Source organism: Microcaecilia unicolor, chromosome 7 (genome assembly GCF_901765095.1).
Source record: "Microcaecilia unicolor chromosome 7, aMicUni1.1, whole genome shotgun sequence".
NCBI classification, from domain to species: Eukaryota; Metazoa; Chordata; class Amphibia; order Gymnophiona; family Siphonopidae; genus Microcaecilia; species Microcaecilia unicolor.
Genome location: NC_044037.1, coordinates 103,318,926 through 103,343,557, shown reverse-complemented (window position 1 = coordinate 103,343,557; position 24,632 = coordinate 103,318,926). Strand labels below are relative to the sequence as shown.

The 24,632-nt window shown below is 45.2% G+C and overlaps 1 protein-coding gene across 1 annotated transcript; it reads right to left on the bottom strand.

Moving 5' to 3' along the window:
• Nucleotides 1–1,197: 1,197 nt before the first annotated feature.
• On the bottom strand, nt 1,198–23,193 carry YPEL3 (yippee like 3). Its single transcript, XM_030209069.1, has 5 exons — nt 23,042–23,193; nt 19,247–19,455; nt 8,849–8,892; nt 4,115–4,223; nt 1,198–3,745 (listed from the first exon to the last, which is right to left on the bottom strand). Exons 2-5 carry the CDS (start codon nt 19,361–19,363, stop codon nt 3,656–3,658), a joined length of 360 nt encoding a protein of 119 aa, XP_030064929.1. The 5' UTR covers nt 19,364–19,455; nt 23,042–23,193; the 3' UTR covers nt 1,198–3,655.
• Between the last annotated feature and the right edge of the window lie 1,439 nt (nt 23,194–24,632).

The window sequence follows — 24,632 nt, the reverse complement described above, 5'->3', positions numbered from 1 at the left end:
ATTGGTAGTGGTGAAGTGGGCAGGGTAGTGGATGCTAGTGGGCAAGTCACACGGAGCATATTTATAGCTTGGTATAAATACATGTGCCATGAAACAAGAAGATCTCTGCAGAGTCTGCATGTCTGTGGAGTGTCTCTGCTCTCCAGTTACTTCTGAAACTGACCAGTAGAGAATAGCCCTGTCCCCATCTCATCCCCCTGGGCTCTGTCTTCATCTGCAGAAGCCTCAAACAATTTTGATTTTACATTTAAATCTTTTTATTATACTATAAAAAGGAACAATATGCTGTGCAACTATTGTGTATAAATTACAAACAGAAAACAACAGCGAGCAGCTATAATAACCCTCCTCACCACCACCATCTACCTTTTCCAACCCCAACAATAGCTGATTTCTACTACCCCAAGTAATCCTAATCCACCTTGTTAAAATGTTCAGGGGTACAAAATACAACCTGTTCTGTATGCCCTAGAGGGGAGAAATATACCCTATGAAGCACTGTTATGATTTTTTAAAATCTGTGTATGAATAAGAAGTCATCAACTTTCTCAGGATTCAGTCTAGCTCTCCTCCTTCCTGCAATAGAAGATGTCTTTTTAGAAGATGTGCTGGTAGCAGGATGTACAGGATCCCCCATGCACATTTTGCTAGTTGTGGCCAGCATGTTTGCTTGTTTTTCAAAAAATTCTAAATATCGTTGTCTGCATCACTCAAACATAAATAAATAAATAAGAGTCCAGTTAATTAACAGGCTTCAAAGTAGAAAATGATACAGGGACAAATTTTGTCCCTAGTCCTCATGGGCTCTGTCTCCATCCCCACAAGTTCTGTCCCTATCCCCATGTCATTCTCTACTGACCAGGCAGATTTTTCACAGCTGATGTCTGAAGAAAGAGTTGAGGGGGTGGGGGTGGGGAAGAGATTCTACAAATCATAATGTACAGGCACACAGATTCAGCAGCTGAACCAGGCATTAGAGACCAACCATTCCTTTTAATGGCCCACCTTTTCACAGTCAACATTGCTCATAGGACTAGTGATTAGATTCTTAAGGTGGGGGAGGGGGAAGCAGCAATTCTGCTTTTTCTTTCCCCAGCACAGATCTTAGTCTGCCCAGAGACTGGAGCTCATAACCCTAAATCAGAGCTAGTCAGGTATCCTCCTCAATATAAGAAAATAAGACCCGACACACACTGGAAACATAGATAAGTCAATTTATTAGATGTTGCAAATACAAGAGAAATTTCACACAAACAGAAAAAGGAAAAAAAAAATGGGATTCATGGTCCCCAATTCTGTACACGTAAACAAGTTATAAAACCCACTGTATGAACGAACACACAGACTGGCAAACGCACAAGTGATTAAAGGGTACATAAGCAGCTCACAGCAGAAAGGGAGAAGGAGTCTGCAGAACTGCCTTCTCCTCTCTTCTGAGCATGCACCTTGCAATCTGGCAACAACGTCACAGACAGCTCCGAGCATGCACAGGATAAAAAGTGGGAGGGAAAGCAGAGAAACCTCTTAGACGTTTCCAGAAAATAGTTTTGCACTGCTTCCGTTTTCAAGACCCCCATGCTGAAAGAAAAAACAGAACTATAGTTGAGCTATTTTGAACAAAGGGGGATGTCGGTGGAGTGAGGCTGCTTTTTATCACCTCTGTCCTTCAAATTTAATCCCGACTCAGCCATACCAGTTATAGTTTCTCTTTCAGCTGACCAACAAAACGAGGCCAAACTTACTGTAATCAGCTATAAAAAAATGTATCCAAGTGGCTGCTCAGTTGAAAAAAAAAAAAAAACACCTGAAAATAAATTTCAGCCACATTTCTCCTCAGCATGCTCAGAGCTAACACAGATACAACATGTATCTTATACATAAGCTACAGATAAATACATACAAAAACATTAAGTGCAAAGTGTTTTAAGAACACACGTATCTACACACACGACACACAAAATACATTAAAACTGTGACCATTGCATTAAAAGGCGATCAGCTGTGCTACTTCATTAGTTTCCTGCACATCGTAAAGGTCGTCATACATATAAAAGATTAAAAAAAAACCAAACGGAAATATTACACGTATTCACAAATAAAACTTAAATGTTTCATGTGCTACTGATCCAGGTCTTGAGACTATAAAATGAGAATGGGAAATATAAAAATGGCAGACAAAGATATTACTTCTCCCCCCCCTCTCCCACTCAAACATGCATGGGTATTAGACACATAATTTTATCCATGCAGAAGATACATCCACATAGGAAGAGATTTCTGGGGTAGGAGCTGGGCTATTTCCCCTGTGAATATGAAATCGCCCTTCCCAACCTCTAAATTTGGCTCCTTCTTCTGGTACATTGTAAACATAGCCCTTCAAGTGTAGCTGGGGCCTTCCTTCAACCTAAGCAGTACCATGTGATGGCGCAGTACATTAAAAACATGCCGCATTTATGGACTTACAAATGATGGTATTAAAAGTTCTAGGATGTAGAAAGTGTCCTAAGGAGGTGTGGAAAGAAAAAACATTTTTATTACAGGTTATCAGTGATCACACACTGTAAACACGGCTTTGGCAATTGTGAGCAATACACTTACTGCTATCTTGTTTTATCTCTGTGATGCTCTCGACTCGGCAATAATAAGAAATTTTGTGTTATTTATTACTGCTAACTCATTGTACAGTCCTAAGTGAGCAGCTGCCACTCACATCAGGACAGTTGTTACTTAGGGTGGTATTCAAGCATCCCTATACTTCTCTGATGTAATTTTTCCAAAACTTCTATCACCCAATAATTGAACTATTAGAACAGATTGGAAAATTCAAAAGTAAGTGAGGGAAAGATGGAGAATAGTAACACCTCCACCTTCTGCTACCAACTCACGCCAGAGTGACGCTTCAAAGAAGGCCAAAATAAATGGAGGCCCTCTCTTTGAAAGATAAATGGAGATTTCCCTTCTCTCCCCTTGAAAAGGGGAACAGGGGTAGGTATGACACTTCACTTCAGCCCCATCCCCAAGTTCCCCTGATACGATTTGGCCTTTTTTTCTCCAACGTGTTCACTAGAAAATGTTCATGAAGTTCTACATGGTATGGTCCATAAAAAATAATTTTTCATTTCTGCCATCTCCCAATCCAATTGCCAAAATGAATCAGTACCATCTTCCCTTTCTAACTCCAGTCATCTGCTTTAAACACCAAAAAAGAGAAGAGCCCTGAGCTAAACCTAAGGATGACAAAAGCTTTGTAGACAGAAAAGACCATTGCTAAGGTCTACAAGATAGGACAAGATGGCTTCCTTGTTCCATGCTAATTAGTCTAACAGAACACAGCTCTCTATGGAAACACTATCTTCTCCCAACCCTGACCCTTACTGTAGGGGACAGAGTTCCTCAGGGCCCACCAGCAACACCAATGGAACAAGGACCTTCTGGGTTATTGTAAAGGTCACAGAAACATGGTGGCCCTGCTCCTTCCCCAACTTTCATCCTGATTCCTTTCACACACACACACACATATGAATAAGAATGAGAGTGCACATGTCTAGAAGGTGACCTGGACAGCAACGGAGGTGGTGGGCCTCCAGGGGAAAACCAGGGAACAGCAATGGAGAACACAAGGGAGATGCTATCTCCTTCTCCTGGTGGCAGCAGTTCAGTCCCAGCCGTTGTCCTTGATCATATGATTGAGCTCTATGATATATTTTCCTTCCTTGTACTTCTGGCTACTCTCATATGCCTGCTCCTGCCGGGAAAATGAGCGGAGACTATTGTCAGTAAAGCCACAGGGAGGAAATACCATTGGTCTAGGGAGGATATCCTGATTATGGGCCAAGAGGACATTATGAGTTACAATTCTCTAGAGGTGGAAGGGGGGTGGGGTTTGAGAGTGGGCCATAGGCCTGAGTCACAGGACACTCTCTCTGTATTTAGGCGAGGAAGAAACTCTGAGAATTGGACAGCAGCTGCAGTAACAGATGAGGGTAGGGTTCTGTGGATCTAACACCAATTTAATATCACAGAAACTCAGGGGTTCACCTTGAGCAAAGTTTATAAAAGCAGGCAATGACATCAAAAATCCAAATCAGGAATCCAGATGGCCAGAAAAACTTACATATTTCCACCCCAGCGTGGTCTTGCAGTTTTCACAGTATATATCAGCCACAGCATGCAGACCTGTGAGTAGCACTCTCTCCTCTGCAGGACCACATCCTACATTAACCCTATGGGGACCAAACAAACATTTTGGTGAAATTGTGGCAAGTGAAGGAGAAGGGTAAGAAGACCCTGCCAATGAGAGTATAGCTATGACAAGTAGGGGTAGAGGACATAAAGGTGTTTGGGAATCGGAGAGCCCGTTTACGTGAAGGGCCTCCACAAGATGGCCAACAATAGGAGGTGCATGCAAGCAAGCAGCAGAAAGCCTATCGATAAGAGAAGGGCCATGAGTGGTGGGAGGAGACAGGAAGAAGTGTGGGTGGGGCAGCCTGCTGAGAGGATATAGGCTCCCAAGAGGTGGGGAGGAGGGGCCTAGGAAAATAGTAGAGTGGAAGGCTCCAAGGGACTGGGGCCAGAGAGAGGAGAGGGTGATGTGGAAAAATGACAGCCTGCATATGCGAGAGACACCTGACAGGTTGGAAGAAGAAAAAGAGAAGGCAGCATGGGGCAAGAACTCTTGAGGTGAGAGGAGAAGCACAGGGCCGCCGAGAGACTAGGCTGGTGGGCCGGGCCCGTGGTAAGGCCGCCCCACCCTTGCCCCCCCCCCCCCGTCGCTCCCCCCACCGCTGCAGTCCGTGGTCTCACCTGCCTGCCTCCACGGCTCCAGGCCCCCTGCATTCAAGGCAGCAGTCGCAGATCGCCTCTCTTCTGGCCTTCCCTCCCTGTGTCCCGCTCTCGCGGAAACCGGAAGTTACATCAGACGAGGGCGGAGACACAGGGAGGGAAGGCCAGAAGAGAGGCGATTTGCGACTGCTGCCTTGAATGTAGAGGGCCCGGAGCCGAGGAGGCAGGCAGGTGAGACTGGGAACTGCAGCGCCGGCAGCCTGACCCCGACCCCGGCGCCGGGCCCTGGGGAATTTTGTCCCCCCCTGCCCCCTCCCTCGGTGGCCCTGGAGAAGGAAGATATGCTGGGGAAAAAAAAGCAAGCACAGTGTTTCCCCTGCTCCCCCCTCACACACACACACTAATGGGAAAGATGTGAGGAGAAGTGTGGTGGAGCAAGTTCCAAGATGGGTTAGATAATTGCATGCAGCAAAACCACCCTGGACAGCAAGCTTCAGACAACAGCAAGAAGTAAGGTAGTGAGAGCCTCAATCCTAGTCTCTTAATATTTAGGTTAGCTTGCCCATATTAGTGGGGCTCCTTAATTCCAGGATTAAATTTTAAATTAGAAATCAACTGGATGAAGTATGCAGATCATCTGGTCATTTTGGTCCACTTGAATGCACTGTTTTGTGCACTAAAATGAATGGCACTGTAGTAAATGTTTGGCACACATAAAATCACTATAAAGGAAGAAGTGACAACTCTAGCATGCTGATGACATATAGAACTACTTCCAAAATTAACACCTTTTTAAACTTGCATTTAGCCCTGAAAACTCAATTGGAAGTTTAAAAAAAAAGCCCCAAAAGCAACCAGCAAAAACAAACAAACGAGATCCCCAAACTAGATTTCCAATCTGGGGAGCCACAGATAAAGGACCCACTGATCCAAGGCCCCTGGGTTCTGATTAAACGATTCCTGACCTTTCCCATTATCACATATTATGGCCAGAGTCTGGGCCCCTCAATTTGCTTCCCACTTTCTCATCTACTGCTTACTGCTGAACACAACCTTCTAGCCCATCCACCTACCTACTCTAGGGGACCTGGTATTTATGTATTTCTTTGGATTTAGCTCGTACCTGGAGCTACTCCTGAAAAAGGTGCAATGGGCATTTCCTTATTCCCAGAGGGTGTACAATATAGATTGAGGCAACGGAGGGTTAAGTGACTTGCCTAAAAATGCAAGGAACAGTAGCAGGATTTGAAGTGGGTCCCCTGGTTGTCAGCCCACTTTCTAACCACTGGGCTACTGATAGTGTGGCTGCGGGCTAGTGAGTGGATGAACAACAGAACATGATGGAGTGTTATTGTTGGAGTGGAGGAGTGGCCTAGTGGTTAGAGCACTGGTCTTGCAATCCAGAGGTGGCTGGGTTCAAATCCCGCTGCTGCTCCTTGTGATCTTGGGCAAGTCACTTAACCTTCCATTGCCTGAGCCCTCCTGGGACAGAGAAATATCCAGTGTACCTGAATGTAACTCACCTTGAGCTACTACTGAAAAAGGTGTGAGTAAAAAAAAAAAAAAAATCTAAATAGTTATTGTGGAGGATGTGTTGGGCTCTCTGATCCTGTGACTGCCTCCATGAGGTTTCAGTAGAAGTAAAGTTAAGTGTTGGGAATTTCGTTACTTTAGTAGACCCCCTGTTATCACCTTCCCTGGAATATCTGCACAAAAACAACCTGAAAGAGCTACTGCAGATACTACAGGAGTTCCAGAAAGCTAAAACAAATCTGCAGTATCTGTTCAAAATTCTACCCAAATAACCAAGAAACTGAGTGCAGAACTTGGCTTGGCAAGTTTCACCTGGGGGAATTCTGCACACACAAAAACAATTTTAATTCTGAAAATTCTGTACACAGTATTTCAACACCTTCTATTTGTCATTTTTTTTTTTAAATGCAGAATTCCCTCCATCATTAAGGCCTGTCTCCTTCATGCCCCAGGCCTGTTACTCCTCTCACCCCCCCTCCCCAGCTCTCTCCTTGCTTGACCCTTCTAAGCAATATCACCCTCCAAGTTCAATGCTCCCCACCCCCTACAAGTTCAGGCTCCAGCTCTTGCTCTCTGCCCCCAGCTCTCCCCACCCCCATCCAAGCAAGTTCAGGCACTCTAGAGTGGACAGATGCTGGCTTTCTCTCTCTACCACTTAGTTTCTTCTCCCCCTCCACAGGAGGATCTTATGTACACTCTCTTTCCTTTATCTCTCCTTAAACCACCATGGGCCAGGAGGGTTGAGGGTAGGGCGGAAGGGGAGAACCATGTGAGATACTGCAGCCACCACATCTGCCTCCTGTTCCTTTTGCATATTTCTGCACTTATTGCCCTGGGTGAATTCAAGGCTGTGCATCCAGGAGCTTTATGAAGAAGGTACACAAGCTCCAAGCTCCAAGGTCCTTGTATGCAGTAAAACATATACCATGGACAGTTTCAATTCCACAGTAAAACAGCTACTAAAAAAAATTCTTGATAGCATGTAACTAGTTTACCAAAGCCAGGCTTCCTTCAATCGGATCAGTGTCGCTAATCCAGTTAAAAAGTATTGCCTACCATCTGCTTGTTGGCCTTTATTTTCCTGTAATTCTTTCCTGTTATCACTTAATACAGGAAAAAAAAAATCAAGCTGAAAGGTAGAACCACTGCTGGATAAAGATGGGTGGTTTCCTCTTGACAGTACAGCTGGGCCAGCTTCTCTAGTGCACTCAGAATGACCCACATAACTAAACTCAAAGTCTGTTCCTCTTTCCCCAACTCACAGCTTGTTTGCTCCCCACAAATGATTTCCTCCCCCCAGTCCATCTTCTCCCTTTCCCATACATGCTCCATCCACCTCTCACTCCAGTCTGTTAATCTTCTTCTCACTTTCTCTGGAGGCTTCTCATGCCTGGCTCAAAACACACTGAGAGCTGAGGTACAGATGCTCAAAACTCAGCTCCCTAATGCTCCGTGGTAATGACATGCAAATTTAGGCACGATGTCACCACTGAGCATAAGAGCTGTCTTGAGCTCTGTGCTACAATTTTGTCTAGGCTTTTCTCCTGGATCTGTTAAACCTAAAGCCCTGGTGGTTTGGTGGACCTCCACACCCCCCCCCACCCCGCCAAAAACAAAGGCCTGAAAGTCCAGTAGACCCCCAGACACCCTCACTCCCCCGCATCCACCAAAAATACCCTGGTGGTCCAGTGGGACCCTCTATGCTTCTGAACATCGCTCTTTCGAGCAGGGACTGTCCTTCCCCATGTTAAACTTGTACAGCACTGCGTAACCCTGGCAGTGCTATAGAAATGCTAAGTAGTAGAACATTGGCCGAGTGGTTTAAGTAGAAAACTAAACAGTTGTTTGAGAAGCAGTGTTAGCAGTAAGCCTCTGGAGAGAGCAGAAATAGGGCTGGTGCTAGACAAAGCAAGGCCCAAAGTAAAAACTTAGGAAAGGGCTCTAAAACCTATCTGTGGGCACTCTCTTGACTTCAGACAGGCTTGAGGCCTCTGTGACATGGGAGCCCAAGGAATTCGCACATATGGTAACCCTACACCCCCCCCCCCCCCCCAATTTGTAGATCAATACTGCAATTAAATCTTTCTAAACTTATACCGGACAGACTGTGGAAAAAAAAACCTCACTTTTTGGGATGTTTGCTCTTGGAATCTCTGTGCCAATAAAGTTTCTGGAGTCAAGAGGCAGAAAGCCAGGGCCAGGCAGACTTGGTGAAAGACAGATAGGAAGGGCAATTTGGCAGTCAGAGCTGCTGTCCTCTCCCAGTCCAACACTTTCAGTTCCTCCCTCAGCACTCCTAATACATCTGGCTGAAAGATTCACACATTGCAAAACCACAAAGTCCAGGCCCCAGGCCTGCCAATGACACCCAGAAATGCAGTTGTGCTGAAAGCTGCTGTAGGGGTAGGAAGAGGAAGACAGAGAGAGAGAGAGATAATGAAAGAACATGCTCTGCTATGTAAATTATTCTGTATAACACAAGTTTACTGAAGAAAGGTGAATTAAAGATCCTAGAACAAGAAAGTGTACTCACACTGAGTTGAAGAGGTATGCCCTTCCCTGGCTTCCTTGGAAAGACTGAAATTTCCAAAAAGTAAAAATAAAGTCACTTACAAGCTTTTCTGTGATTTACTCAGCATGCTAAATAAAACCACAACATTTGGCTGAGAGTAAAAACCTGTTGCGTTTTCTTAAAATAAATAAATAAATAAAAAGGGGAGGGGGTGGTTTAATGTCTTGTCACATAACTTCACTAGGGATGTTAAGGATCACTGTCATAGCATGAGAATCACACCTCCGGCTAACCCCCCCCCCCCTGCAAAAAAGTGGGATATAAACCTACAGAAACCAACCAGGTCAATCCAACGGGTTGGCGGTAGCCTGGCACCATCTACATTACTAGTGGACAACATGCAAATAATATGCTCTCTTGCTACAAAACAGATGGTAATTGGACAATTTTAACTCATGCAGTTATATTTAATGCTAGCAGTTTATTTCAGCAAACAAATGCCTTCAGTAAACTGCCAATTACAAATTATTTACTTGACTCCATGCTGCTTTAATGATTGCAGTGGTAGTTTGAATTGTCCTCTACTCCATGCAAAACGTTCACATAACTGCTTAGTTAAAAGATCTAATTGTTTTATCAATAAAGTTTATTTTGTTTTAAAGTGATTTCACTGATGAGAAATGCTGATTTCTTTGCAGATTCCTTTTCCACTGATATTTCCACTTCCCAAGGAAACTCCTTAAGAGCTTGCAGCCAAATTCCCAGCCGTTTCCAATCAAAGCATTTTAGAAAGAGGTATTTAAAAGAATGAATGTCTATTAAAGCTACGTGAACAGTAGCCAGGGTTGAAGCTTTGATGACTGGCACCACTGCTCATAAGTCACCACTCCTTTGCATGTCCATTGTTAGAGGCTCATTTTCAAAGCATTTAGACTTACAAAGTTCCATAGGTTACTATCCTGCTTATTTTCGAAGGAGAAGGGCGGCCATCTTCCGAAACAAATCGGGAGATGGCCGGCCTTCTCCTAAGGCCAGCCAAATCGGTATAATCGAAAGCCGATTTTGGCCGGCTTCAACTGCTTTCAGTCACAGGGCTGGCCATTGTTCAAGGGGGCGTGTTAGCAGTGTACCGAAGGCGGGACGGGGGCGTGGTTAAGAGATGGCCGCCCTCGGCCGATAATGAAAAAAAGGCCGGCCCTGATGAGCATTTGGCCGGCTTTACTTGGTCCCTTTTGTTCACGACCAAGCCTTGAAAAGGTGCCCGAACTGACCACATGACCACCGGAGGGAATCGGGGATCATCTCCCCTTACTCCCCCCAGTGGTCACCAACCCCCTCCCACCCAAAAAAAAAAAAATTCACACACATTTTTTTGCAAGCCTCATATGTTATACCCAGCTCCATCACAGCACTATGCAGGTCCCTGGAGCAGTTTTTAGTGGGTACTGCAGTGCACTTCAGGCAGGTGGACCCATCCCCACCCCCCCTACCTGTTACACTTGTGGTGGTAAATGGAAGCCCTCCAAAACCCACCAGAAACCCACTGTACCCACATGTAGGTGCCCCCCTTCACCCATAAGGGCTATGGCAGTGGTGTACAGTTGTGGGGAGTGGGTTTTGGGGGGCTCAGCACACAAGGGAAGGGAGCTATGGACTTGGAAGCAATTTTTGAAGTCCACTGCAGTGCCCCCTAGGGTGCCCGGTTGGTATCCTGGCATGTGAGGGGGACCAGTGCACTACAAATGCTGGCTCCTCCCATGACCAAATGCCTTGGATTTGGCTGGGTTTGAGATGGCCACCATTAGTTTCCATTATCGCTGAAAACCAATGTCGGCCATCTCTAAAGCCGGTCTAAATGTTGAGATCTGGCCGGCTCCGACCGTATTATCGAAACAAAAGATGGACGGCCATCCTGTTTCGATAATACGGTCGGGACGCCACTTTACGGGGCCGGCCTTGAAGATGGTCGCCCATATAGATGGCTGGCCCCGTTCAATTATGCTCCTCCACATAACCCTGTAAGTCTAAGGCCCAAATGCACTAAACCTTAACAACCCTTTAACAAAGAAATTCCTAACTGTTGCATGCATTAAAGGCCTTTTTCCGACGAAGCAAGCAGCTAACGAAAACGGAATACAAACGAGTAACTACCATTGTAATGTGGAATATTCGGGATGCACTAACAATACCGACGATTACACCGAATCATTTACCGTGACATATTAAATGTATGGTCAGAGCAGTCGTAAAGGCCTGAGCTGTCATCTCCCCGCTTCCCCCTGCACCTTAAAATTCCAAGCTGGCATGTTGAAAAAACAAAATAAACAAACACAAACATGTGGCTCCCCGCTTCCCTCTGCATACAATACAAATGAAACGAAAACAAAATCAAAAAAGGACCGGGAGGGGGCAAGGGTGCTCGTCAGGAGCGTCCTGTATGGACGGTCTTGCCCCCGCCCCCCCTGAGGTCGCCGCTGCTCCCCGCTTCTGCATGTATTAAATAAAAAATAAAAACAAAAAACAAAAAAGTTTAGCAGCCCCGGTCCCCCTCCCTTCCTCTCTCTCTGTTTTTCTTCCTTCCCCCACAGCTCCGCCTCCCGCCATCCTCCGCCCCCATGCCCCGCTCCCCTGAGCTCGTCGTCGTCGCCGCCGCCCCCCCCCTCCGCTTTACTGGCCCGCGCAGCGCCTCTCACCTCTGTGTGAAGAAGCTGCACGGGCAAGAACAGCTGATCGGTGATCAGTGCTGCCTTCTCCGACGTCCCTCTGCTCTTCCTGGGCCCGCCCTCCTCTGACATGGGTAACTTACTTCAGAGGAGGGCAGGCCCAGGAAGAACAGAGGGACGTCAGAGAGGCAGCACTAATCACCGATCAGCTGTTCTTGCCCGTGCAGCGCCTTCACACAGAGGTGAGAGGCACTGCGCGGGCCAGTAAAGCGGAAGGGGGGGGGGGGGGTCCGGTAGAGGGGGGAGCGGCGGCGATGAGCTCAGGGGGGAGGGGCTGTGGGAGGAGGAAAAACAGAGAGAGGAAGGGAGGGGGACCGGGGCTGCTAACTTTGGTTTTTTGTTTTTATTTAATACATGCGGAAGCGGGGAGCAGCGGCCCTGGGGGGGGTGGGGGGGCAAAGCCGTCCATACAGGACACTCCTGACTAGTGCCTTTGCCCCTTTTATTTTCAACATGTTTTTTTTTTTGTTTGGGGTTTTGACGTTTGTGGTATGCGTAGAGCAGCCAGCATAACGCTTGGCTGCTCTGCACATGCTTTACAGGCAGATTAACAACGGGGATTACACTTCTGTAATGCATTTGACTTTCAAATATCGAACCGAACATGTGGGACTTCTGTTTTTAGTGCATTCTTCGTTTTTTCAACTTCAGTAAGGACTTTTAGGTTTTTGATTTTTTAACGTATGGTTGATGCATCTGGGCCTCAGTGCTTTGAAAATACACCTTAGTGAACTGGGATCAAAGTGCCTGGTCTGAGATATAAGCTTCCTGGTCTTATAACTGAGAACTGGTATAATAAAGGGAGTTAACGCCCTATCACACAGTCCCACTGGGGCTATGACAATATAAAGGCAGCTAAAGTATAAGGATTAAACCTCCTAAAAAGCATACTTTTATACTGGCTGACTCTAAAAGTATCTCTAGAACTATGCTCACAGTACTCCTTATATACAAAAGCCTGAAAGATACTCATACATTGACTACTCACAGAAGTACTATTAATGTGCTCAGTCCTTACCAATTCCAACCATTATATCCCCAAAGGAATATGTGGCAGTGACACAGATCGAACCATCATAGTACGGTCATAAAACTTCTTGATAGCCAAACAGTAAATAACCAAACTTACCAGTCAAACCAAAAGTATAATTGAAACCGCTCTTGCAGCCACAAATCTCGCATGGGTCCAAATCAGGGTTCCACCCCCCCCATCATCCGCGCGGAGCACTTTAAAAAGGCATACAGACTCCGCCATTCATCATTTTTTAAATCACACGTCAGAAGATCACACATCTTGCCTGGGCAAACCAGGCTCGACTCTTCAGACCAAAACATCCTCGATCCACTCTCAAGCACTACTCCTAAGATCCCAGATTCCAAGTGAAGCAATTACATACAATCTTATAACCACTCCACCTTCCTGTTCAATCTTCGGGGTTGAACAGTGTCCCAGGAAAAAATGAGATGTTGTTCCTTTTGGATAAGTACATCACCCAAGGAACCCCCTCTCATTAATGTGAACTGTAGAAGGACAGTATATCGCACATCTGAAATATCATGATGGCATTCCTGCCAGTGTGCAGATAACAGTGCTTCCACCTTACCAGTACGAATGTTACTGATGTGTTCGCCTATATGTGTCTTAATTTTGCGAGTAGTATGTCCAAAGTAAAACTTCTTACAGGGACACAAGATGCAATAAACCACTCCCTTAGAATCACAGTTGGTCCTGTTGTGCATGTAAAACACCTTATCTCTGTGTGGGAGTTTGATTTGATTCCCTTCTGAGACATACTGGCAATACATGCATCCCTTACATTTATAATGTCCAGGAAAAGCATCATAACTTTTTTGAGGACTTGAAAGACGGTCACCTAGATTCCACCCTCTTCTGTATGCAAAACAGGGCGGTTCAGAGAATGGTGCATGGATCCTCAAGATGTGCCAGTATTTATGAATCAGAAGTCGAACGTTATTAGACATCCGGGAAAAAGGAAGTACACATACTAAAGATTTTCCCACTTCCTGCGTTCTTGGTACAGAAACCATTGACGGTCTTTGATTGCAGCCCTCTTGTATGCTTTGCGTACAACTCTATCTGGATATCCCCGTTGACAAAATCTGCGATACATATACCCAGCCTGTGTTTTAAAGTCCTCTTTATAAGAGCAAAGGCGCATCAGGCATAAGAACTGGCCGGCTGGAATATTTTCACGAACATGTCTGGGATGAAAGTTGGAGTAGTGCAATACTATACTGGAGTCCCTATCTTTTCTATAGATAGATGTAGACAGTTTCCCTTCATCAAGCTAAAAAGTTGATGCACTTAGCATCCCATTTTTTTTTTGTTATATTTGTACCCTGCACTTTCCCACTCATGGCAGGCTCAATGCGGCTTACATGGGGCAATGGAGGGTTAAGTGACTTGCCCAGAGTCACAAGGAGCTGCCTGTGCCTGAAGTGGGAATTGAACTCAGCTCCTCAGTTCCCCAGGACCAAAGTCCACCACCCTAACCACTAGGCCACTCCTCCCTGTAAAACTCATGTAAGCATTAACACCATTCATATATGACACAAAACCCTGCAGATCATCTACTGATCCATTCCACATGATCAGGATATCATCTATGTAGCGCTTCCACAGTATGACCTTCTTCATAAATGGGGCAAAGTACACAAACCGTTTTTCACAGTTGGTCATGTATAAGCATGCCACAGATGGAGCGACCGTGGCCCCCATGGCCACCCCTTTAATTTGATATTGATCTTCGAACGAAACATAGTTATTCTTCATCACCAGCTCCCTCATACACTTCAACAATTGAAGTTTCTCCCCTGAGATACTCATCAGAGAAAAATGTTCTTCTATGATAGATAACGCATCATCCTGGGGAATGGTGGTATATAAGGCTTGGATATAACAAAAGAGAGGGAACAAAGTACAAACTAAAGTCCAAACAAAAAAAAACAGCACCACGGGCCTTTAAAAATGGAACACAGTTCTTTAATGAATGAGCCTTGACAAAAAGACCCGACACGGGCCGTGTTTCGGTGACTAGCACCTGCGTCAGGGGTCACAGTGATGACATGGAAAACTTGGGGAATAACTCGAATATATTCCTCTACAATATATTATTCCTTACCTCACGTCTCATGTAGTAAAAGCTACAAAGCACCAAGGCACTTTCACTTTCTGTATCAAAATGGACATCTGTGTCTCAAAACTGTCAAACAGATGAAGGTACAAATGAAACACCTAACTTCAGTACTGACACCTGTTTAGTTGTCAACTGCTTGGAGGAAATATTGTATACTCCTATTGTCGCCCCCTCGCTTGACGCTTGGGGTGAGTAGACCTTGTCTCCTCCTGCTGGTTTAGCTGCGCAGGAATCGAGGGAAGGCATAAAAAAGAATCCGACAATGTTGGATTCGATTGGCCCTGGGGCTCTGGGGGATTAGTAGGAAGGGAAGTTGCTCCCTCCTCTCCTGATGATTCACTAGAGGATGTTAAACTCCACTTTCTTGCCACCTCGACCCCTGGTCTTTCTAAATCTCCTGGATTTGTCCATCCATGGATAGACAAATCCTTTTGTGTAGTCTAGTTCGTCTCGTTTGAATTTACTAACTTTCTGAGTACATTGTTCTCTCCTATATTGATCCATAAGTTTTATGTGTTCAACCATTGTTCTAGCAAACACATCCTGATCTTCAGATTGTTTTAGCAAATTTAATTTGGTTTCTAGTTCGCTTTTTTGATCAGTAATGATGGTTTGTAACGCATCAATAGTGATCAACATGAGGTCAAGTGAACATTGAGATATAACCCTATTCCATTTCAATACATACTCTTGATTCCCCAAAAATCGGGGTTTCTTGTATATTCTTAATCCTCTCGGGATCCGTTGTAGGTGGCAGTACTTAGTGCTGCCGAGTGCATTTCAGATCTAATCAATGCTTTATTAATTTTACGGATTGCTTCCCAATCAACAAGAGCACCAGGGCCAGTTGCACCAAACAGCCGGGCACTAGCCATTAGAGATTCTACCCTTTCTGGGGAGAGCCCAAAATTTAGATTCCCACCCGAGTGTGGCCATATCTTCCTCTATTTTTAGTAAAACAATATAAAACTGGAAGCAATATAATCCCCGAGTCAAACGTAAATCTAGAACTATGCTCAGAATACTCTTACATACAAAAGCCTGAAAGATACTCATACATTGACTACTCATAGAAGTACTATTAATGTGCTCAGTCCTTACGAATTCCAACCATTATATCCCCAAAGGAATATGTGGCAGTGACATGGCTATGCACTAATGGAGGAGTGGCCTAGTGGTTAGAGCACCAGTCTTGCAATCCAGAAGTGGCCGGTTCAAATCCCACTGCTGCTCCTTGTGATCTTGGGCAAGTCACTTAACCCTCCATTGCCTCAGGTACAAACTTAGATTGTGAGCCCTCCTGGAACAGAGAAATATCCAGTGTACCTGAATGTAACTCACCTTGAGCTACTACTGAAAAAGGTGTGAGCAAATCTAAAATAAATAAATAAATATTATCTATGCATTTATACAGCTTTGTTTTTATACACACACATTATGTACAGATAGATATCTATCTATATATTGCTTTCAGTTCCTCTTATCCTGGAAAAGGAAATAAGCTGTAGGTTTTCCCCGAGTCCATCTTAATAATGGCTTATGGACTTTTCTTTTAGGAAATTATCCAAACCTTTTTTAAACCCTGCTAAGTTAAATGCTTTTACCACATTCTCTAGCAACGAAATCCAAAGTTTAACTACATGTACATAAGTAGTGCCATACTGGGAAAGACCAAAGGTCCATCTAGCCCAGCATCCTGTCACCGACAGTGGCCAATCCAGGTCAAGGGCACCTGGCACGCTCCCCAAACGTAAAAACATTCCAGACAAGTTATACCTAAAAATGAGGAATTTTTCCAGTCCATTTAATAGCGGTCTATGGACTTGTCCTTTAGGAATCTATCTAACCCCTTTTTAAACTCCGTCAAGCTAACCGCCCGTACCACGTTCTCCGGCAATGAATTCCAGAGTCTAATTACACGTTGGGTGAAGAAAAATTTTCTCCGATTCGTTTTAAATTTACCACACTGTAGCTTCAACTCATGCCCTCTAGTCCTAGTATTTTTGGATAGCGTGAACAGTCGCTTCACATCCACCCGATCCATTCCACTCATTATTTTATACACTTCTATCATATCTCCCCTCAGCCGTCTCTTCTCCAAGCTGAAAAGCCCTAGCCTTCTCAGCCTCTCTTCATAGGAAAGTCGTCCCATCCCCACTATCATTTTCGTCGCCCTTCGCTGTACCTTTTCCAATTCTACTATATCTTTTTGAGATACGGAGACCAGTACTGAACACAATACTCCAGGTGCGGTCGCACCATGGAGCGATACAACGGCATTATAACATCCGCACACCTGGACTCCATACCCTTCCTAATAACACCCAACATTCTATTCGCTTTCCTAGCCGCAGCAGCACACTGAGCAGAAGGTTTCAGCGTATCATCGACGACGACACCCAGATCCCTTTCTTGATCCGTAACTCCTAACGCGGAACCTTGCAAGACGTAGCTATAATTCGGGTTCCTCTTACCCACATGCATCACTTTGCACTTGTCAACATTGAACTTCATCTGCCACTTGCACGCCCATTCTCCCAGTCTCGCAAGGTCCTCCTGTAATCGTTCACATTCCTCCTGCGACTTGACGACCCTGAATAATTTTGTGTCATCGGCGAATTTAATTACCTCACTAGTTATTCCCATCTCTAGGTCATTTATAAATACATTAAAAAGCAACGGACCCAGCACAGACCCCTGCGGGACCCCACTAACTACCCTCCTCCACTGAGAATACTGGCCACGCAATCCTACTCTCTGCTTCCTATCTTTCAACCAGTTCTTAATCCATAATAATACCCTACCTCCGATTCCATGACTCTGCAATTTCTCAGGAGTCTTTCGTGCGGCACTTTGTCAAACGCCTTCTGAAAATCCAGATATACAATATCAACCGGCTCCCCATTGTCCACATGTTTCTGTGGTTTGGTTTTAAATTTACCACTTAGTAGCTTCATTGCGGGCCACCTAGTCCTAGTAGTTTTGGAAAGAATAAACAAGCAATTCACATCTACCTGTTCCACACCATTGAGTATTTTATAGACCTCTATCATATCGCCCCTCAACCGTCTCTTCTCCAAGCTGAAGAGCCCTAGCTGCTTTAGCCTTTCCTCATAGGGAAGTCGTCCCATCGTCTTTATCATTTTAATCGCCCTTCTCTGTACCTTTTCTAATTCTGCTGTATTTGTATTCATGTGTTAAATATATCAGCGTGAAATCCAATGTGGGGTGGGGGAGTTACTACTACTAATCATTTCTATAAAGCTACTAGACCTACACAGCGCAGTACACATTATATGCAGGTACTTTCTCTGTCCCTAGAGGTCTCACAATCTTAAGATTTTTATACCTGGGCTAATGGAGGGTTAAGTGACTTGCCCAAGGTCACAAGGAGCTGCAGTGGGAATTGAACCCAGGATGCCAGGATCAAAGCCTGTTGCACTAACCATCAGGCCACTCCTCCAGTGAGCAGCACTGTAGCACCCCTGATTTACTTGATAACATAAAGGTGCATCTAATAAGCAGGTGCTTTCAAATAAACTTTATAAAATGCAAAACACTAGATCATTTCAGGAACAAACTTATCTTAATGAATCTGTTCAGCAGGATTGCAGAAGTATAAAATGCCAGCCCGTAAAAACAAAGCACTAACACTTCCCTGTCCCTGCCTGCCAATGTCTACCTTCCTCTATCTGCTCTCCTCCCAGTTGTGGGCAGTTTAATAATTAATAGAGGAAGTCTGGAAACAGGCCTTGGGAGCTGCTGTGGCAGATGGCCAAGCCAGAGAAAGTTGGCTTGGGCTCACCTATCCTTCCACCAACCCTGCAGGGGAGAGACTACAGCCAAGGACCCACTGACCCTTTCTTAAACGCTCCCTCCCTCTCCCCTCAGCCCTGCTCTACTCCTATCCCTTGGCTTGGTTTCAGACTTAAAACAATGTCTCTATCAAAGTCCACCCATGAGCAGATGTGAAGTTCAGACTGTGTTTTCCTGATTGCAAGGTGGTGTTTGGCCAGTGCAGGAACTGGTGCTGAAAAGAAATGAGGACTCTTCATAGTCCTGTGAGGATAAGCTGCTACTACCTTGCTTTCCTAGCAGCCAGATCCACAAATAGTGTTTCCCACACACTGGACAGAACTGATGTAGGAAGATGTGCACCCCACACACATGACCTAATTCCCTCCTGTTGCTGGTAGCCAACATTCCAGGGTCAAATTTAGGCCTATGTGGTATGATCTTCATCCATAAGACTCCTCCTTTCCCCAGCTGCATCTTTTGCACCTACATAAAAGTAGTCCTTACCTGACCTAATGCTGACAGACAGATGGCTGTGATACCACACAGTTTGGGTCCTAAATGGAGTTGATGTCCTCATCTATATTAGAACACATCCTGAGCTTTGTATGCCATTGTCACATTACAGGAATTGAGAGAAAAATTTCCTGTTCTGAGCACTGCTCAAACAGCCCATGGGTAGCTGGGGAGAGTTTGATGCCTATTCCCCCATCCTCCCCCTGCTAGCATCAATGCTGGGTTACCTTGGATATAAGGTCATCGTGGTTGGCCAAGTGTGCCCTGCAGTGCACACAACTGTATCTCCGGCTGCAGTTGTCCAGATATGCCTGGAAAGTCTTAGGCTTTGTGAGTCTCACCATCACGGACACAAGCAGAAGATCTGTCTATGAAAAAGAGAGGATTGTGGCTTCTGACTTCCCGCAGTCCTGAAGTTAGAGGTTGCTGGAGCAGCCTAAAATTGAAAAGCAGTAGAAAAGAGAAAGATAAAGGTGATATGTGAGGCCACAGATAATGGGGTACATAAGTAATGCCATACTGGGAAAAGACCAAGGGTCCATCGAGCCCAGCATCCTGTCCATGACAGCGGCCAATCCAGGCCAAGGGCACCTGGCAAGCTTCCCAAACGTACAAACATTCTATACATGTTATTCCTGGAATTGTGGATTTTTCCCAAGTCCATTTAGTAGCGGTTTATGGACTTGTCCTTTAGGAAACCGTCCAACCCCTTTTTAAACTGTGCTAAGCTAACCGCCTTCACCACTTTCTCCAGCAACGAATTCCAGAGTTTAATTATATGTTGGGTGAAGAAACATTTTCTCCTATTTGTTTTAAATTTACTACACTGTAGTTTCATTGCATGCCCCCTAGTCCTAGTATTTTTGGAAAGCATGAACAGACGCTTCACATCCACCTGTTCCACTTGGGAAGGTGGTAAAACACCAGCTTCCCAAGGCAGGAGTTGTGTCACACACAGGACAAAAAAAAAACACTCTCAGGAACTTCTCTGGACTAATCTCTAGCAGTTACTCTGAATTTGTACAAGTCTTCTTTTTGTGCTTCAGATCCAATGCCCATCTGTCTGTGACCCTCAGATGTTTTGTTTGTGACAACTGCCCACAGGCCTTGGATGTATGCAGTGTTTGAGGTTATGTCCACAGTTCCCGCCCCTCTAAATGGTTATATACAGTGCTGGTTTATAAATACAGGGGCCTAATGGCTGAAGAATCCAAGTAGGGAGGGAGGGGAAGTGAGAGAGGAATTCAGACAGCGACAGAGAGAAACCTGCAGTCTTCAGACAGGAGAAGCTGTATGCTTCCAGGGAGGGATAAGCTCCGGCTGCAAAGTCCAGGATACAGAATCAGCTCTTGAAGCCATATAGAGACAATTTTTTCTTGTTGTGTATGTATAAAAATACACATAAAATAGAGGACTATGACGTATCCTATATATGTGAAGCTCTGATGTATATAGAACACTGAACATACCGTGTATATACAGGTGAAACATAAAAGCATTCCAATGGTAGGGGAAAGTTAGGGATGGACGATCATGCTATGGTTTATAATGTAATAGGAAGCCCAGATCTGTTATAATGTGATAGGAAGCTCCAGATTATGTGATAGGAAGCCAATCTGAAAAAAACTGGCGGATACAGATCCTGATGTTGGCAGTTCAGAGCCCACGGAGCATCTCCTCTGCAACTACCAGCAGTCTCACAAGGCCTCATAAACAAGAAGATGATGGAGAGGTCCAATGAAATGGACAGGGGTGTTACCGAGAGGAATGTTAAAGAGAGGTTGAAGGTGAGAAGAAAAGCTACAGATGGGAGAATTATAAATGGGGCCTGGGGAGGCGGGGGAAGGTGTTACAGAGGGACTAGGATGGGATGTGGTGAGTTGGGAAGGGGGACTCTTTGTGCTGCTAAAAATGTTCCAGGTGTGAAGTCTGTGTGGCGTTCTAGTTAAACATCAGAATCCTGAGTTTATTTATTAATTTACAAAAGGATGGTCTCCTCCTTCACCTTCCTAGAACATAGGATAAGGGAGGGGGGGGGGGGAATTGGGACTTGATATACTGCCTTTCTGAGGTTTTTGCAACTACATTCAAAGAAGTTTACATATATTCAGGTACTTATTTTGTACCAGGGGCAATGGAGGGTTAAGTGACTTGCCCAGAGTCACAAGGAGCTGCAGTGGGAATTGAACTCAGTTCCCCAGGATCAAAGTCCACTGCACTAACCACTAGGCTACTCCTGTATATCCCTCTGAACATGCATGAACATTTTACATAGCAAAATAAGATCTTTTCTATACAGATGCATAAGTTCTAGCTCCTATCATAACATTGCAAAGGTTTCTCCCCTTCCCCCATCCAAAACGAGGAAACTCTGGGTGGACAATCCAGGTTATTGTCGGGAAGGGGGGGGGGGGGGTACTACAGATACGTTTTCAATTCCTTCTCCTTCCCATGCTAAACATTCTGCACGTTAAGCTATTTGGGACAGGGACACAACATCATCACCTTGGTACAAGTGGGTGCACCATGCTCTTAACATATTCGCTGGGTCTTGGCCAATCTGTTACTGAAAGAGAGATCAGAGTTTCCCTGTGTAAATATGTACACATGGAAACACACACAAAGCTTTACACAAAGTATGGTGTTCACACTGTTTATATAGATAGATATGCGCACAAAACATGGGCCTATTTGGGAAATTTTCAGTACTTTCAGAACATTTTATAGTGCTTTCAGACAGATAAACCCCGCGTTGTTCCAAACAGCGCTCCAAAAATAGCGGGGCGTTATTAGACCTACGATCAGAGATAATTGTCAGGGGGGGACCGGAGGTCCCCCGGACCTCCAGCCCCCTATCGCTGGCAGGTTTGCTGTTGGGGGGAATGGGGGCCTGCCAGCTGGACAGGGCTCATCAATCCTTCCCAATGATGTGCAAACCCTAATGCCAGCTCCTGGCGTAGGGTTTGCCGCAGCCAGCGACCCAATCTTTGGCGCGCTGGCCGCTGATCATTGGAGATGAATATGTGTAGCCCTGTTTAGCATACATTTGCATGCTAGTTGCGTTCAGAGCCCTCAAGAACGTTGTTTCACGCACTCGAGGGCTCTGATCATGGGGCGTTAGCAAACGCCGGCGCTAGTATCGCGCTAACAGCCTCTAGCGCCGGTTTCTTCTGATCATTCCCGTGTCAGTTCCTCTTATCCTGAAAAAAGAAAGCCATATTCTAAAACAGGTGAACCCACAGGGCTCATTTTCAAGTCAAATTCAAGAGCTGAGGCGCATTCACACCTGATGACTTGTCCGTCTTTACTAGACAGTAAATTCTACAGACAGGGATAGGATCTGTCTGCATAATCTGTGAACACCCCTGTAGACATCCACAAAGACCATAACAATAATAGCGACAGGGGTCCGAGACAGGCGGAGAGTTAACGTCAGAGCATATGGTGGCCAAAACAAGGAAGAAACCCACTAAAAAAAACTGAAAGCCACAACCAGCATAAAACTTCCTTGTTTTGAGAAACGCAGGAAGTGAAGCAGCAGCAGCAAAATTAATCTTAAACGCAGAACATTTTTTTAATTACAAAATCAACTGCAGCTGGGGGATGGCATATCCTGCTGCGTAGGGCCTCAACAAAGAGAAAACTGTTTTGTTCCGTATTTTTTAACAAAACAGCTTTTTGCAATCAAGCAAAATCAACCTTTACACCCCCCCCGTTTAGGAAAATATTTAATAATCCACCCCCTACTTCTAGTCTTTGCTTCTCTCCTTTTAGAGGTGATTTTTATTTTCACCTGACAAGCTTAGGTGTTTTTCTTTTTGCAACAGAGGAATCAAGAAGAATGAAAAAGCAGAGAAAGAGGAGACGGCAAGACACAAGCACGCTTTTCAGCTTATTTGTTTTAGAGAGTCTCGGGCTTTGCTAAATACGCTGACACGTCTTCATTTCCCGAATGCTGCAAACTAGGTCTACACCTGCATTTCTGGCCTCTTTTTCCCTCGGCTGCAGGCGGCAGAACTCACCTGAGTGGGCTGCGAGTGGCAGATTGGAGGGTTTTATCCCCTGACTTTTGTCTATTTCCTCGGAAAGATTTGCCTTTAGAAAAGCAGCAATGACGCCATCAGCTGTTTCTGGGCTTCTTGTTTACACAGAAAAACCTTCCCCACTGCTCTCGTTTCACAACATCAACAAGGCCCGGCCCAATCAGCGACGGGCATGGAAATGAAGCTGCCAGATTCAGAAGCGGATTGGCTGAATTCACGGCGCTCTGTTCAAAAGAAGGCGAGGCCTCTTAAAGAGGACTCGCGCCGCACCGGGCCGTCGCCGACGCCGGCCCAGGGGTTAGAACAAAAGTAAAGGCTGGTCTGGAAAGCAGCAATGGGCAGATGATCAAAAGCCTCGCGCTGTTCCAAACAGCGCTCTAAAAATAGCGCTGGAACAGTGCGGGGCTTTACCGGACCTATCAGAGATTATTGCATGCAAATTTAAGCAGCAATTCTCTCTGATCATGGGGTAGAGGCAGATAAAGACCTGTACCGTCCATCCAGTCTGCTCAACAAGATAAACTCGTAGCCTGAGCCCAATGTTATAACCCAGGGGACAAGGGATGGAGGGAGAGAGAAAGAGACCGTGGACAATGGGGGAGAGAGGCGAGAAAGGGAGAATTGTTAGATATGGGGTGGAGGGGAGGAAGGGAGGGAGAGATACTACATGGAGAGGGAAGATGGATGAGAGGGAGAGATGGTGAAGGGGAGAGAGAGAAATATTGGACATGATGGTGGAGGGGAGGAAGGGAGAGATGTTGGACTGGGGGCACAAGGGAGGGTGAGAGAGTGAGGGATATTGCACAAGGAAAGGGATGAGAGGGAGGGAGAGATATACAGGAGGTGGAGAGGGGAGAAGAGGTAGATGTTGGATCCAGGAGCAGAAAGGAGTGATGGAGAAATGCTGGACAACAGGAGTGACCGAAGAGAGGAAGAAATGCTGGACCATGGGGGAGATGGCAGAAGGGTGGAGGGAGGAAGACACTGGTGGTGGAACCATGTAGGAGAAGCCAGGAATGGGAGGATGGGGGTGGCAAGGAAATGAATGAGAGGATAGAGTTTACAGAGGGTAGAAATATGGGAATGGAGGGCTGAGGAAGGAGTGAGATGGGGAATGGGAGAGTTGGTAGATGAGAGAAGATGGAGATTTTATAGGTAGCTAAACAGTAAAGAGGAGGAAAAGGGTGAAATTTGAATTGACAGGCAGAAAATAAAAGAGAGAAAAAAAGCTAACAAGGAACCATCAGTATGTCAGAGGCAGGTGTAATCAAGGAATAGACTGGAGAGAGGAAAAAAGACACATGGACAACAGCCACTTTAAAGAGAATTAGCAGATGACAGACAGGAAAGAAGAAAAGAAAAATTGGATCCAACTTGACAGAAAACATATAATGCCCAGACAACAAAGGTAGAAAAAAGCATTTTATTTTGAATATTTTAAATGGAATGTGTTAGCTATGGGAAAGAAGCATAGCAAATGTCTTTGCATCGTGCTCTGTAGAAAAGGAAATGCACTTCTGTTTTTTTGTCTAAATATTTTTATTTCTAATTTATGATCCCTTGTTCTATA

Excerpts from the sequence above, each read along its gene's own strand:
- YPEL3 (XM_030209069.1), bottom strand. The coding sequence starts at position 19,363 with ATGGTGAGACTCACAAAGCCTAAGACTTTCCAGGCATATCTGGACAAC. Across the intron at positions 8,893-19,246 it reads ACGATGACCTTATATCCAAG|TCTTTCCAAGGAAGCCAGGG; the intron begins GTAACCCAGCAT and ends TGGAAATTTCAG. Across the intron at positions 3,746-4,114 it reads CCACGCTGGGGTGGAAATAT|GAGCAGGCATATGAGAGTAG; the intron begins GTAAGTTTTTCT and ends TTTTCCCGGCAG.